The sequence below is a fragment of the Miniopterus schreibersii genome (genome assembly GCF_964146895.1).
Source record: "Miniopterus schreibersii genome assembly, chromosome: 12".
Classification (NCBI taxonomy): Eukaryota; Metazoa; Chordata; class Mammalia; order Chiroptera; family Miniopteridae; genus Miniopterus; species Miniopterus schreibersii.
The window spans coordinates 26,983,308-27,000,293 of record NC_138112.1 but is presented as its reverse complement, the minus strand read 5'-3'; the positions used below and the strand labels follow the sequence as shown (position 1 = coordinate 27,000,293).

General features: G+C 38.2%; 1 protein-coding gene across 16 annotated transcripts in view; it reads right to left on the bottom strand.

Annotated features, from left to right (window-relative positions):
• Window positions 1-4,108: 4,108 nt before the first annotated feature.
• The window catches only part of PICALM (phosphatidylinositol binding clathrin assembly protein), a 96,978-nt gene continuing 84,100 nt past the window's right edge, over window positions 4,109-16,986 (bottom strand). For 13 of the 16 annotated variants that reach the window (XM_081153097.1, XM_081153096.1, XM_081153106.1 and 10 more), the window contains 2 exons: window positions 15,611-15,715; window positions 4,109-5,973 (listed from right to left, as the gene is read on the bottom strand). In XM_081153097.1, coding sequence (XP_081009223.1) covers window positions 5,959-5,973; window positions 15,611-15,715 — 120 coding nt within the window. In that variant the 3' untranslated portion in view covers window positions 4,109-5,958. Of the gene's footprint in view, window positions 5,974-7,192; window positions 7,290-15,610; window positions 15,716-16,986 lie in introns of those variants that run through there. The other 3 variants (XM_081153101.1, XM_081153103.1, XM_081153102.1) reach the window with 1 other exon arrangement.

Below are 16,986 nucleotides of genomic sequence, written 5' to 3'. Positions count from 1 at the left end.
CCTCCTCCCCCTCATCTCCAGGCCATCACCCACAGGACCCTAATGTTTCTCAATACCTACACATCACAGGAACCGGAAAGGATTCCCAAGGGCAAATCCCAGGTGCTGAGTGCAAGGACCAAGATGGTGGTGGGACGTCACGTGCAAAAGGGCGGAGGGACTGTAAGAAATGCATCCCCCCACACCACCCACAAGACAGCAGGCTCTTGCCACCTTGGGAGACGCTGGCCATGAGCTCGCCCTTCTCCAGTCCTTCATCAAAGAATAGTGTCTGCTCAGCTTTTCTGAACAATCTTTGTTCTATTGGCACGAAAGGCCCTGGGCAGGACCTTGGTTTGGGTCCCTGACCCAGAAGGGTTGGCAAACAGAAGTATCTCCTTTTACCTTTGCTTGGCCTGGGAAGTGTCAGAGCCTGGAGTGTGGACTGGCCTCCAACCTGGGATGAAAGCAGTCAGGAGCTGCAGACTCGCTCTGCAGCTGTAAGCAGGGCCGCGAGATGGAGGTGGTTTTGTGTTGCTCATGGTCTCAGGGGGTGGCTTCAGGGAGCGATGCTTCACATTAACCTGACCTCCTATTCGTTGATATGGACAATCCCTGTTTTTAAACTTACGCTAATGCAACAATTCAAGACAAGTCCCCTAGCCAAAACCTCAGCCCCAGGTTATTTCCTGGGTAAACTTCCTAAAGGGTAACTTTTAGACCAAGGGTAGGAACGCTGTTATAAATACAAATGCTGTTTGCAGGCAAAACAGCACCCTCTCCACCAGCACACAGCACAGTGGTTATGAGCAGACCCGAGCCAGACTGCAGAGGCTCAGGGTCACAGCTCAGCCAGTTGATCAAGATCACACAGTGACTTACCCTCTCCAAGCCTGTTCCTCATTGATAAGATAGGTATTAAAAAAGTGCCTCTATCACAGACTTGAGTAAATGAACAAATACATATATAAAGGCACTAACAGCACTAAACTTGGAGAGCACTATTGTTCTCCTTTAAAATCTGTAGTTACTACTAAAGACAAACTGTTTTCATTGGTCATTAGTATTTCTTTGAAATTTTTTTTATCATAGCCTTTCCCTTTTATTTGACTGAGGTCATCACCTATATTTTCATCTTTATAATTCCCTAAACATATACTCTTTAACCCACCTGAATTCATGTTGGTATATGTTGGAGGAAACTCTGCTCCCTTTCTCTAGATATGGTGCTAGTAAAATTAATAGTCCATCTCTTTAATACTTCTGACAGGTTTGTGGGTTTTCCATATCAATTATAGAACACCAGGTGTCCTATAATTCTTACAATAGTTAGCACAGATGCCACCCCATGTTAAAGGCAGTCTCACAGATTGTGCTCCCCCCTTCAGATGCTAATTCCAAGTTCAGATCGTCACCTGTGCTTCTGACTGGCAGCTATAATCAGGGTTTCTGTGACCCTCTTCTTGGATTCAATTTGCCAGGTTATGTAATAAAGGCTATGATAAAAAGATACACATGAACAGCTACATGAAGAGACACACAGCGTCAAATCTGGAGGAGTCCTGAGTGTAGGAGCTTCTGTCCGAGTTGGGGCGCATTACCCTCCTGGCGCATGGATGTGTTCACCAACCCGGCTCTTGAAATCCCTTAATTTTGGTATTTTTATGACAGCCTCAACACATGGGCATGATCACTCACTCAGTGTCTGTCCCTCCCCTTCCTGGAGGATGGGGTTGGGACTGAAAGTCCCAAGCTTTTAATCACGGCTAGGTCTTTTTTGGTGAACGGCCTCCATTCTAAAGCTATTCAGAAGCCTAACAAGAGCCACCTCACTACTATCACACAGGAAATTCCCAGGGATTCAGGAGCGGTGTCAGAATCTGAGGGTCGAAAACCAAGTACTAGAGCCCTAGCGGGTTTGGCTCAGTGGTTAGAGCGATAGCCCGCAGACTGAAGGGATCTGGGTTCAATTCCAGCCAAGGGCATGTACCTTGGACTCGATCCCCAGCCTGGGTTGGGTCAGGGGCAACCAACAGATGTTTCTCTCTCCTCCCCTCCCCTCCACTATCTCTGAAAAGCAATGGCAATACCCTCGGGTAACGATTAAAAAAAAAAAAGAAGACCAAGTACTAGAACAAAGATAATCCTGGTGCTCCGAGCACTTAGGAAATTATGAATTTTAGGAGCTCTGTGCCAGAACCCTACTTTATGACAAAAGTGATCATAGAAGAGATTTTGTCTTTTAGGATGGCCACTAAACTGGCTGGCTGAGCCCGGGTAGTGTGCTTCATGCTTCCATGCAGCGTTCTTGAAAGGCCAAGGAAATGAACTGTAAATTCTGCACACGAGTGCAGAAACCTGGCGTCTGGGTGCATGAAGGGGAGTAGAGGCTGCTTGCTTCTCCAGCTATTTCACTTCCTACAGTCCCAGTCAAGGACAAAATAATACAATGCTTATTTACTGGTAGTACAGGACAGCTGCCAACTGCCCAGGCCCAAGGGAGGAGGTGTGTCTCACTGTAAAAGGCTGAGAGAGGGCAGGGTTTAGCTCCCTGGGTGATTCTCACATAGTAATTTTTGTTTCAAAACCAACTTTGCGCCCAGCTGGCATGGCTAAGGAGTTGAGCATTGACCTAGGATCCAGGAGATCCAGGTTTGATTCCTGGTCAGGGCACATGCCCGGGTTTCGGGCTCAATCCCCAGTAGGGGGCGTGCAGGAAGCAGCCGATCAATGACTCTCACCACTGATGTTTCTCTCTCTCTCTCTCTCTCTCTCTCTCTCTCTCCCTCCCTTCCTCTCTCTGAAGTCAATAAAGATATATTAAAAACAAAACCCAACTTTGAAATTAGCTCTTGTAACAGATTAAAAAAAACCTATTTGAATGAGAACTTATTAGGAATCAAAGATCTATGCAACTTTCTCCTTGCTTTTCTTTCCTACTAGCTCTCTGCCTCAAGATAGTAACATCTGCCCCCCAAAAAACACCCTAGGAAGAGCTTTACACAACTTTTGACAATGTGGGTAGTTTCACACAGCATAAAAACTACACCTGCGTGCTACATCTGTAACAAATGGAACATTTACTAAGTGCTTATACCAGAATTAGACTGGAAACACCAGCCAGCAACTTAGAAAACATTTCTGACTGGCAACACACCAAGTAGAACACTACTTAATAATGGCAAGAAACCAGCTTGAGGTTTTCTGAGAGAATGCACGGAAGATGGCACTGCAGCCTTTCCATTCAGAATTCCAGAAGGGCCAGTCAGACCCGTAAAAGGAGCAAGTGTGGCAGAAGGAAGACCTAAGCCAGTTGCAGAGGCCACTGCTGGAAGCGGTGGTGCCACCTTTTCAAGAAGGTAAGAGTAAGCTCACCGGGCTGAGTGCTGTGGCCTCTTCACAGACTCTGTGATAAATCCAAAAACTAATTTTGAAAATGATTTGGGATGGGTATAGCTGCCCTCTGCTAATATCTTACCTCTCCCTCTCTCTATAGCCACTACCAACTTTGCTAGTTGGACAGTAAGATGGTGTGGACGAGTACATGTTTATAATCTGATCTAGGTAGCATTCAACAACTGATTCACCTCACCTGTTATATTTTGATTAAAGTTAATATAATCACATGTTTTGTATTCTTCCTTGTCAGTGATGTCTGGGCATCAGAAAAGGTACAGGAAATGTGAACCATAGGAGATTATCTGGGAATAAAGAGTGGTCACCAGTCTAGATCAAAGAGGGAAAAAATTCCCTTTTCAGTTTATACATTTGAATTAACAGCAGCAGGTCACAGAGAAAACAATGAATCATGAAACCAAACACCTGACTCCTCTGCCTGGTAGCTTATCAATCTGAACAAGTTTCTTTTCTAGTTTCTGATTTTAATCTGTAAAATGGGTAAAATATGGACACTACCTACCTATTCAAGAAGCCCAAAAGTTGTTTGAACAATAAGATAGAAATGTTTACGAAGCATTATCATAAACGAAAACATACTAAAAAACGTAAGGAAATATATAAGGAACAAGCCATAGACCTCAAATGTAACACCCACTCAAACACCAGCAGAGACAAATCAAAACCTGTGAAAATGTTAAAGAAGTTAACTTACAAAAGTACAATTTCCCAATTAGTATGAATATGGTTTAATAATTGTGAAACTTAAAAACTGGTCAAATTAACAAAGTATATTGACTAAAGGCAATTTTTTCCAACCATGGCAAATATTAGGCAAACATTTCTCAATACACAAAGCTTTTAATCCCCTATTACGTACTCTGAATCCTACTCACTATTCAACATGAAACATGATACAGTCAGAGGTTTCTTTGGCAGACATAACCACATGCATCAATATGCAAACTCAAAGCATTCTCTCCTTTTAACTTACCTGACCAAAAGCATCTGATCAAAAGACAAAAATGAACATTTTTAATAAGTAGTTCAGTTTATCAGTAAAAGCCCAGAAGGTAACCAAAAGTACAAAGATAAGTCTTTGGAAATAAAATTAAGAACAGGATTAAATTTACATTCTATTAAATCAGAAAATATAACCACCTGCATATACTTTTATTAGCAAAAAAATGATGATACTTATGATAAAGAAAAAAATAATGCACCTCAGACCAGAATAACGTAACAAAAGTTTTGTGGAAGCTGCATTTTATTTGAAAATCCACCCATTTTTGCTAACATACATTTTAATATTGTAAACAAAAATAGAATCTGCAGAGACAATGCAACAAGTATGCTTAAACTCATGTACAGAATTGCTTTCCTACAACAAACTTTCCTTCTTAAGGCCCCTCTCAACCCAGATGTTAAGATGTATTTACACAAAGCACCGATCAACAGTGCAGTTTATTTCTTCGTTAACTAAACTCTTGGCTAGACATTAACTTTAAAAGATATTATTTCCCCTTATTTAAAAGGTACATGATCATAACATGGCATGAGCCAAATAAAAGATTTGAGGATTCTGTCCCCTTCCCTCCCCCCACAACACCTCCGAGAGTTTTACTGAGCAGAAGGAAAGTCTTGAAGTGAAAGCAATTCCTCACATTCATTTTGGAAAGGCCCTAATGTCAAATGGAAAATAATGACATGCCAAGCACAAAGCAGTAAAGTTCCTTCCCGATGCACTAATGCTGAATTTAAAATGTAGTGCTTTTCCTAGTCAGTGAACTGTTCCCTTGCAAAATCCTAGGCACAGAATTGACTATAAGAATTAATGCATTTATAATGCTTTCCTAAATCCCATAGAGACTGAAAATCCTTAGGCGAGTCAGACCTACGGACCTGCCTTAAAATATTTAGTGCTCTGTGCGACAGCTGAAAAGCATTCTGAATCAGATTCATTCGTGTGGATAAAAATCAAACATACTGTGTACATCCATACTCATTTTCATAAGGAGGTTTGATACAATATTAATGTTACGTAAATTGATAATCATAAATAAATACAAATACTTAAGGAATGTCTACTGCAAACTGAATATATAATTTTTTAAAAAAAGAAAAGTTAACTTTAGTTATTGTTTCTGTCAGGACTGGAGAAAGGAAGATACTGCATAATTAAGAGTTATGATTTTGATGCCCCCCGAGTCCTGTTGCATTACAGTCAAGGACACAGCTCTTCTCTCTCCAGGCAGCTTTTCCAAATACAAATTTCGCACTTTCCAAATAAGGGCTTTTCTTGGTAGGTTACTGATTATGGGTATTAATAGAAGTTGAAAGAACTGAAGGGTTAGTCACCAAAAAGACAGATCTTAGTCTGAAATCATGGCAATTCTTGGCTTTATAAACTGTATTAATATGTTCTCCTATAGACTAGTCCCAACTTCCTTCATGGGCCTCCACTGTTACTGTAGCATTCTAATGGAAGAAGAGAGTTTAAGAGACAGCAGTTTGAATTTTGCTGGAAGTATTTGCTGCTTGAGCACTTGTCTTTTTGGAGTAATTCCATTCTCTTCCATCTAGTTACATAAACTGTATCTGGAAGAAAGAAAAAAAAGCGTAAGTGAATTCATTGCATTGTAGGGTGTCTTCTCACAAATAAAAATGCTTCATGGCTTTACCATTCAACTGGCTCAGAAGTACTCATAGCATGCTTATCACAAACCGTGGTTATAAAACAAAGTCAGTATTATCAATTTATCATGTGCCATAATTCAATATTTGAAGCATAATTACAAATATCTTTCTAATTACTAAAAACCGAGGGGTAGAAGCAAGAAAAATGAACAGTTTTTTCATAAATTCAGAAAATCTCTCCATGAACACAAATACTCCATGTAAAAATCTCTTTTAGGAAAGCAAAATTTGAAACATTACTTCCAAATGAGATCATAAAATTAGAGATAATTAAGGGAATAGTAATACTATGTTTACTAAATCATTTCTTTACAATATAAGTAAAAATCTGAAAAATCCACAAGGAAATACTTTTCAATTGGTGTCACTGTTCACTCAGACACTTTACTCATGATATCCATTAACTGCTCACCCACAGACAGTACAGAAGTAGAAGTGCCAATTATCAAATCAGAAGAGTACAAACTCAGGATCTAGAAGGTGTAACCTACACGGGGCTACAGCAGCAAGAACAATTACACCATCTTCCAGCAAAAGTGGGCAGTGTGGATTAGGTCCAGGATCCTTCTATCAAAGAGGCCCCAAGGATTCACTTGCCCTTAACTAAAAAAATAGTAGTAATAATATAAGCTGTTTTGGGTTTTTTTTTGGGAAAATGTTACTATTTTCAGATGAAAAGGCACACATAAAAATGTAATCCTTTGAAGAAGTTGTTAAAATGAATCTGTCCCACTAACCCTGGCCATTATGTTAAACCAAAGATACTCCTAAGTAAGCTCTAAGCCAATGTGTAGAATTGTGTTGTTCTCTATAATTCTTTTAAACTGACTAAAACACCCAGTTTTTAAGGGTGGTATCTGATCTCATCCATCTGCTGTGAGCAGTGGATGCGCACATGTAAACACCTAATTATATTAAAGACAGTTTCCAAAAGTTATTTGTCATTTGTGTCCTGTCTCCATCTATTCTTACGCTCCACTTAAAGAACAGAGGAGGAGGAGGAGGAGAGGGGACCTCGAGTCCTGTGCAGAAACTAAGGAGAGTGAATGGTGCTTAATGGTTGGTAATTTTTAAAAGTGCTTAAGTCCCCCTCTCCCCCAACAAGCAGCAATACCTAAAGTGATTTATAAGAAATCCTCCAAAGAGAGCTCTGCAAAAGGGTCCTTTCCTGAAGCTCTGTGAGGACTGTGACTGGAGGGGCTGGATGCTGCCGACAGCTGGGGGAAAAGAAGACAGAGAGAGGGAAAGAAAAAAAGAGCTCAGAATGACAGAACATGAAAGCGGAAAATGTAATGAAAGAAGAAGTGGTTTTTGTTTTGTCATCTTTAATAAATATAAAGGCAGCCTTTGTAGAAAATGGAATTATTAAAACAAAAATTTCAGTCACATGCCAAGCTAAAGGGCATCCAATGGCATGTGTTTTTCAGATAACAAATTTTGTTTTTGAAATTCCAAAGGAATAAAGTCTTTTACCCAAAAAGGTCGATATGAGCTGACCCATGGTTAAGACTTTTATTCTGTGTGGTTCGTGTGAGGCGGACGAAGTGCACAATTGTGTTGTTGTTGTTTTTATAACTGTGGGAAGATGGCTTCCTGTGTCCAGGCCGTCTGTCAGAAGCTGTGCAAACTCTGACCTCAGTCCAGATCCAACACATCTAGCTGCAATATTCTTTCCTTCCTGCTTCACAGAGCGTGGAAAGTCCTATCCTCAGTGATCACATTATTTGCACAAAGAGCTGGCTCCTGTCTGTTACCTAGACATGGTGCAGCTGATGTGTATACTCTGGGAGGAGAAAGTGACCTTAGAGGTCACCTAGTCTAACTGCCCAGAATTTAGGAAATTAAATTTAAGATTTTTTATTCTGCTTCCTGCTTGAATATGCTTGCTTGATTCTTAGAATTTTCTCCCATCACTTAACTTGAATGTATATATGGTAAGGCAAGTAGACTGCTGAACTCAATAACATTATCTTAGTTATTCCCTCAAAGACAGTTCCTGAAAAACCAAGATGTTCATTTTCATATATGTATCTCCTTCTCTCAGCAGACTTCTGGAGTATTCAAACCAAACATGAGCCATTTTAGTTCAGAACAAATTTTTATTTTTTCTTCCCCCCTGTATGAGACTGCAGAGTCAGGTAAGCCAGAGCTATTATAAAATGAACTGTCCTCTTTATGGGTGTTCAATTGAACATTAAATCAAAATTGATTAAATGGAAAGTTTCAATTCATACTTCAACATTCAAATCCTATAAAAGATTTCAAACCCCCAAATCTGTCTTTGTTGGTTGAAAGTGATCTCATATCTACCTTTTTATTTTTTTAAGAAAAACACTACAGAAAATGAATAGCTAATGAGTTTCAGCAAATACTACACCACAAGTATATGCAATTTGCTGTTTTGGATGCCAAGATCAATCGGTAGGTTTAGAAATAATTTTCAGTTATATCAGTGGGTGAGTCATTTTCCAAATCCATACCTTGTTCTCACAAACAAATGTTCAAAGACAATGGGAAAGATGATGGAATTACACAAGCAGCTACACATAGGAGGGCAGGGCAGCATGTCTGGGTTTGGGGATTCAAATATCATTCACAAAGAGACAGATTAAGGTACAACTTAATTGGTAAGATGTCTCCTCCTCCCCCTTCAGAGCAATCATGGATAATCATTCAGAGGCAGAATAATTTTGAGTAAAGTGATCAACTCTCCAAAACAAATTTTCTTTCACTTGAAGTTAAAACAACAAAAACCTTGCTTACTGCATTCAGATATCATTCAAAGTCACAAGACTCTATGAGATCTCTATGAGAGCCCCACACTAAAATGTATTGTTAAATCACATGTTTTCATGAGAGCAGGAGTCTGAAGACCTGACAGTCTTAGAGGAAAATGCCCCGCAAAGACAGAGACACAGGGAGAATGCCATGTGACACAGGCAGAGATTGAAGCATTGCAGTTGCAAACTGAGAACAACTTTAGATACCAAAAGCTGCAAGAGGCAAGGAAGGGTCCTTCTCTGGAGAATCTGGAAGGAGCATGGCCCTTGTTTTTGTGGACTCCCAACCTCATAGAAATGTGAAAGAATAAACAAGAATAAACCTCTATTATTTTAATCCATCAAGTTTGTAATACACTTACTTAGTTATGGCAGCCCTAGGACACTAATAGTCCCAAATGTAGATCTGCTGACTCCAAGGTTGGTGCTTTGTTTCCTCTCAAAAATCTATAATCCCAATTAATTTCAACTCAGCTAGAATTTATGGCTATATTTTAACATACAGGAAAAAGTTAAAGTGAGAATAGAGAAACTTTTAAAAAGAGACTTCTCTAGTAAATGTTACACAGTCAATATACCCCTGTGCTTTCTATACCTACAGTGCTCTACATGGTCACTGACGTTCATCATGAAGATTTTGTAGAACTTCAGTCACCTAAGATTTTACATCTATGTTCTGGTTTCAAGGCAAGAAATTAGATTTTTAGCTTTTAGAAAAACGTCCTCAGCAAAACAACCATTAAAATGGTCTAATTCTACAGGTTGTCTTATTAACAACAGTCATCACCAAATGGGACTCCTTAATAGTTTTAATTTTGACTGACTCTGGTGTATGCTGGGGACTCCAGAACCATTCTCAGCTATGATACTAAACCCCAATCCCTAAAGTAAATTCCCTCATGGCATCTTCTACTAGGCAAGGATGAATGAGCACAATACACTGCTGACAGAGCAAAAGGCCTTCACAGAAACACAGCTGGGCATATCAGCTGACAGAAGAGGCACTGCCAACACCCACAATTAACACACCAAGAAAGTAGGGGGAAAAACCTCATAAAACTAGCCTAAAAGCAAAGACAGCCGTTAGTTCTTACACACAAGAAAGTCATTAAAAAGGCCATTTTTTGGTAAGACTCGAATTATCCAGTATCTAAAGCCAACAGTGCCCCTATTTAGAAAAGTAAAAAGCACTCACAACAAGCCACTGTTTCCTTTCAGACACTTAACTGATGTCAGACTTACTTAAAATTGCCATTACGAACAAAAACACAGCAGCCATTTTGCATCTTTAGCCTTATCCTTCATAAACAAAACCGGCAATCTTCCATTAAAAAAACACCCAATACCAATCAAGAAACATATAAAAATATGCTTATTTTAAAAGTTAAATGCCCCAATGTAACACTCTGTGGTTTTCATATTGCCTTTGGGAAAAAAGGCTGATGAGGAATCACTGTTTCTCATACAAGTGATAAGAACATAACTAGTACAACAACTCTCCCCTGCAATGATCTTCAACATCTATATTGCCTTATAAACATTCTTTTTAAAAATGTTACTTCACATCACAGTGACTTTCAAAAGAAAACTGAAACTAATAGGTTAAGTGTCTTCATGCTTAGTAAAGTAATAGCTGCATACTGCAATGCAGAAAGCATTTACAACTATTGGTCAGCAATGGACATTTCAATTTACATATAAGTACCAGTAATATTTATACAGAGCACCAGCAAGAGAAGGTATGAGTCCCCATTCTTTCCAAGTTAAATAACAGACCCACTAGTAACCTGCAACAACCAATCAAAAAGTGAGCAAAACTATGAGGAAACACAGAAGAGGGTGGGGAAAAAACCTTTAACCACAGGAATCTAGTATTTTCCATGTGGTCAAATATCTAGGAAGATTCACTAATGTACCATACACACACACGCACACACACACACATATATTAAAAAGCAGTGTTAGGCATGAAATAGAAGTACTTAATACCCATCTTGAAGCAACTAGCAGTTACATAAAAATATCTAAAAAATAAAGAATAAGCCAGAGTGAAAAATGGGGACAGAAAAGGGTTGAGTGTATAGGAAGGCATAATTTCAATACTACAGTATTGTCTATTAAGATTAAAGTTATAATGAAGACAACTTCCTAAAGAACAGACTTTCTCACTAGCAAACTCTAACAAAGCACTTAGAGTAACCTAGATAATAATGTAGGACACACAGCACACTGTTTGGAATGCCTCTCTAAATAAATAGCAAGAAGATAAACGTATCTGGGAGGGTTGAGGTACTCTCAAAAATATTAGTTTGATTTTAAGAGTGAGCAAGAGAACAGGACCTGTAAGTTATGCCTTAGGTGTGTAATGGCTTCCAAAACACTTCAAGGAGCAGGGAAAGATTTCTGGCAATAGCTACAGAAGTGGGATTTGATTAAAAGATTTTACTTTGATGGGATTTCATTTTACATTTAAACTGCCATTTACTTTAATAAGGTACAAAGAGATGTCCTCTGCCCCAAAGAATTTTGAATCTAATTGCAAAAAGAGAGCAAAATAAAAAATGAGAGAACAATTAAAAGGTAATTCATTACGAAATATTATGTTGGTTATACCTAGCACTGAATGGACAAAATTAATCCAAGAAACTGGCTAAGAATCATTAATAACTAAAGTATGAGAAAATCTCACCTACTTTAAATATAGCTTAATTTTAAAATTATTAAAAAATATTTAATCATGAAATTAAGGGTATCTTCATTCCTCAGGTGACAGTCATCTAATATTTTAGTTTACAGTAACTATAAGCCAACAAATTAAAGCAATTTTGAACACTATTATATTTTCAATGATTTTAAGTGAAAAGGGAGATCAATGTGGAACAGAGTAAGTTACACGATGAAAAAGTAAAGCTTTTCAATCAGACTCACTTGTTTAAAAAATAATGTTCAGCCCTAGCTGGTTTGGCTCAGTGGTTAGAGCATCAGCATGAGGAACGAAGGGTCTCGGGTTTGGTTCCAGCCAAGGGCACCTAACTCGGCTGCAGGCTCGGCCCCAGTAAGGGCATGAGCAGAAGGGCGGCCACCACTTGATGTGGTGTCTCTCTCACATCGATGCCCCCCCCACCCCCCGCCCCGCCTTCCACTCTCTCTGAAAAAGCAATGGAAAAAATATCCTCCGGTGAAGATTAAAAAAACCCACAAATTAAAAAATGTTCAAAATTTCTTGAGTCAAGTACCTTTCTAGGAACCAGGGACACAGAACTAAACAAGCCACGTAGAAGCCTGGCTCTATAAGGCTTACAATCTAGTATAGGGGTTTCTTGCTAGATTGGATGGATGGATAGATATATGTGTAAAGAAACAGACAGATATCAGGTAGTGATAAAGTTCTTTAAAGAAAAATAATGCAGAATAAGGAAAAGAAGTTCAGATCTCAGACAGCCTGGAAAGAAACGAGAGATGAACTGAGAATGAGTAAAGAGTAAATCCACTTCTATGACAGATGAAGGACTTCTGGAAAAGACAAAAAGCAGCAGACCACGGGATACTTACCAAGATTGTAGAGGCATGGGAATTAAAAAACCTGAATATTCTGTTTACTCACCAGTCCCCTTACAAAAGACTTTGTGAAGTCGTTTTTAAGACATAAGGAAAGCTGAGGGGGTGTCATTATCTGTTCAGTTATATTGAGATTCACTTCCTTAGATTTTTGAATATAGAGATAAGATGCTATAAATACTGACTATATAAGGTCATTCAAGTCTACATAATGGATTAAATTAGAAAGGCAAGGAACACAGGGAGACTTGGAAAATCAACATGGGACAGAGGTTCAAATTCAGGTGAAAGCTGTAGAATGCAAGAAGGGTGGATCTAATGATAGCAGAGAAACAGTGGGATTATGTGATAAGATACATGGAGAACAAAGGGAGTAAAGGAATTCAAAGTAACATTAAAAGATTCAAGATTCTGACTTTCAAATGATTCAAATGACTGTGTGAGGAGACCAAAGCCTTTTTGAGCCATTTCATTGCCACCAGATTTTCTTTTTCTAGTTATCAATCTGATTCCTTCATGTACTCTTTTCAATCAGTAATATTTAGCATTAAGTACTCACTTCAAATTTGACTTCTCAACTAAAAACTAACTATCCTAATGTTCTCATTCTGTTCTACCCCGACATAAAGTAATCAGGAAAAGGCATTTGTCATGGTTTTTTTCCATGCACATGGAAATTCTTGTACTTTTTTTGATGTTTCAGTCAGTTATGTGGATTTTAGAGGCAAGAGGATATAAAACCTGGATTAACAGCAGATGCTAGAGGGTCAGCAATTTTTTAAATTAAGATTTCTTTTTAAACCAAATTAAAAAGAATATCAAAGCTAATATAAAATGTTTTAAGGTTGAGAACATTATCCAAAACTGTAGAGAATGTTCTTGACAACTATAGTAGTTACATCCTCAATGTGTAAATGCAGTTTATAATCTAGCAGGAAATGCAAGGAATCTGCAGAGTGGTTCTGACAAAAGGAAGACAATGCTACTGCAATGGCCATATAAGCTCAGTCCTATATTAGTAGAGAGTAGTGTGGCACCAATGAGCACTGGACCAGGATCAGGGATTCCTGGGGATAAGTTGCATTTCACTAGTTACTTAGCTAAAGAACTTTTTCAAGTCTCAGCTTTCTGTATCTGTAAAACAAAATGGTAATATTAGGCCCATCTATCTACCTTAAAGATTATTTTGAGAATAAGGCAAGATAATTAAGTATGTCAAAGTGCTTGGAAACTGTCAGGGAGTATTCAAGCTGAAGTAACAGTATATTCTGTTTCTGAGACAGGAGCTTGCAAGACTGAGTATATGGGTTTAGCCACACATCAGGATAAAAACTTCTGTAGTCAGCAATACCTTGTAAATTTATAGCTCTGGACTGTAGCAAGTGTTTTTTCTTAAATACATTTAGGTTCTTATCACTTAGACTTTAGAGCAATGAAACAAAATAATTTTTAAAAATAAAAATATATCTGAAGTTAAAAAAGCAAAGAAAAAACTAAAGGACATGAGGAAGACATATAATATCAAGAAAATATCTACATTAAAAGTTAAAAAAGAAAAAAAAGAAAAAAAGAAAATATCTACATCAATACTTAGGGAAATCATCAACATCTTAAAAGATTATCAAAATCTAGTTTGTTTTTTAGCAAATTAAGCCAGTATTTAAAAGTACTGCTGGTAAGCCCTGGCCAGTGTCGTCCCGTGGTTAGAGTGTCAACCCACATACCAAAGGGTCACGGGTTTGATTCTCAGTCAAGGGCATGTACCTGGGTTGCAGATTCAATCCTGGCCCCGCTTGGGGAACTAATCATGTTTCTCTCTTACCTCAATCTCCCCCCACCACCCTCTAAAAATCAATGGAAAAAAATATCCTCGGTTGAGGATTGACATAAAAAAGTACTGCTCGTAGCCCCACCGGGCATGGCTCAGCAGTTGAGCATCGACCTAGGATCCAAGAGATCCTGGTTCGATTCCCGGTCAGGGCACAAGCCCGGGTTGGGGGCTTGATCCTCAGTCAGGGGTGTGCAGGAAGGAGGCAGCCGATCAATGACTCTCTCATCACTGATGTTTCTATTTCTCTCTCTCTCCCTTCCTCTCTCTGAAATCAATAAAGACACACACACACACACACACACACACACACACACACACACATATATATATTTTAATATATCTTTATTGATTTCAGAGAGAGGAAAGGAGAGGGAGGGAGAGAGACAGAAACATCAATGATGAGAAAGTCATTGATCAAGCCCACAACCTGGGCATGTGCCCTGACCGGGAATCGAACCCCGATCGCCTGGATCCTAGGTTGACGCTCAACCGCTGAGCCATGCCCGGCCGGGCAAGACATATATATTTTTAAAAAGTACTGCTGGTAAAAGAGGAAAAAACAAAAAACTATAAATACCCATAACCCATTTTATAAAAATAAACATTAACTGACTTAAAAAAAGAGTAATGGATGCATCAATTACCCTGACTCTCAGTTATCTTCATTGTAAAATAGTTAACTGATTAAGGAACAAGAAGAAAAGGTCACTGTAACATAAAAAAAGAGGCATCTGGGCAAATATATAAACTGCAAAGAATGTGGATTTTACCTCTTAGTAAGAACTAAATTCAAAATCTACTCCCAGTTACTGGTGTACTACCTGAGATGCCTATTTATTGAGTTCAATATTCAAAAAGGCTGAAAAATGAAAGGATCTCCTGTGCTTCACTAGTCTATGAAATACATGAGACTAGATTCAAACTGGATCAACACCAACTAATTTTGTCAATGTAACATTATATGCACTGGCAAATATACTACTACATGCATTCAAGTGCACTGGCACTCCAAATGCCAAGGCAATAGAGATCTGAGGTCAAGGTTTCTAGGGTTCACAAAGATTATGCCAGAATTATGAACAGAAAGTAGGTTCCTTAACCTCAGAAAAACTGTCCTCTGGATTCACCAACTCTAAGTTATCAAGAATTTTCCATCTTTAATATCTGTGATCTGCTTGTCCTTTCCTTCCAAATAATCAATATTCCTAAAAACTCTTAGATGAGAAAGATACAAAGCAAATAACATCCACTATGAAGGGGAATAATGCTAATAACTTGTTTCTCAAGTTGTATGAAAGGACTTTTTAGCACTGTGTTTCTTCCACATCAAGCATATTAAAACAGTTAAATGTAGCATATTAATTAATACCTGTGCTCCTGATACAGGGCCAAAGGGGTTTGGTGGTCTCATGACAGGCTGGTTGTATATTAAGGTTGGTTGTGCCATTACAGGTACACTTCCCATTTGAGGAGGCTGAAAAATAGAAAAATATCAAGTTAGAGATTGTCGACTCAACCTCCCTTATTATAAAGTAAGTAAACAAGGGTGACAGGGAGGACAACTACTATTTTTGCTTTAACTCAAAGGAAAACTCCTGTAAATGCAAATAAGACTGACAGCTACCAATTTTTAAGAGTATTTATTTTGGTATGGAAAGTCTTTAATGTGTTCATTTTTAAAGTCTGTATAAAAGCTTAGGTTTTTCTATACAATGAGTTGTAAAATTTAAACCTTACTTACAGTACAACAGACAAAATAATTTACACCAAAATATTTTCAAATTTACCAGCTTTAGATATATATAGGAAAACTTAAAACTGTAAAATGACTAAGACATTTCAAAGTAAACTGCCTTTGTATATCAAATCAAATTCTCATGTTATCATGCAAGTGACCACAAGTGAACACAGCTGATTCTTTGAAGAAGTTCACTCTGTGGTTCTTTCAATTTATTTGATATTTTAAGGGGGAATCAAGAAGAGGCTTTAATTTATACACAAAGAGGTTAGTTCATTCCTGACTAACTGAAAATACAATCTCAACTGACCATCTCTTGCTTTAAAAATTATCACGCCATGGCATAAAATTATCAGTGACAAAATAGAGCACACATAGACAGCTATATTATTTTGGTTAAAATGCAATATAAAACCTTATCTTTCTATAAGTTCTATTTAACTTTTCAGGTATATTTGTAGAAAACTTCATTTTAACTTTATTGCCTCAGTTTATGTGCAGATTCCTTTTTTATGCAATGAGCACCAATCCAAAAGCTGTGAAACTTCTTCGTATGTAGGAAAAGAACTACTTCCAGAAGATGTAAATGAAGAAGCAGCACAGGAGTCACCATAGCAATACCAAGAGATGTAATCCTGTCTCCTATCAGCAACAGTTCCTCAAACATGTACAGGGGGTTGAAGCCACTAGGTCCATTTCTTACCTAAGCGAGTCTATATGTAAAGAGAGGAGAGGAAGGGCACTCTAGAATGTGGATTATGGCCAGCTTAAAGGTTAAAGGGCAGTTTTTGTACTATACCAACCATGGTCATAGGAAACTTCTCTGGCCTTTACTAGACTAATTTTACCTCTACATAATTCAAGAACTGTTAATTCTTTCCTTCTCGTACAGTATTAAGGCTCTAAGACCTCACTGGTCACAGCAATAAAGACTTGGAGTTACTATTAATGTTTGAGTTTGTAATGAAGTATAAAATGCCTAGAAAAGTTATGATGAAAAAATAAGC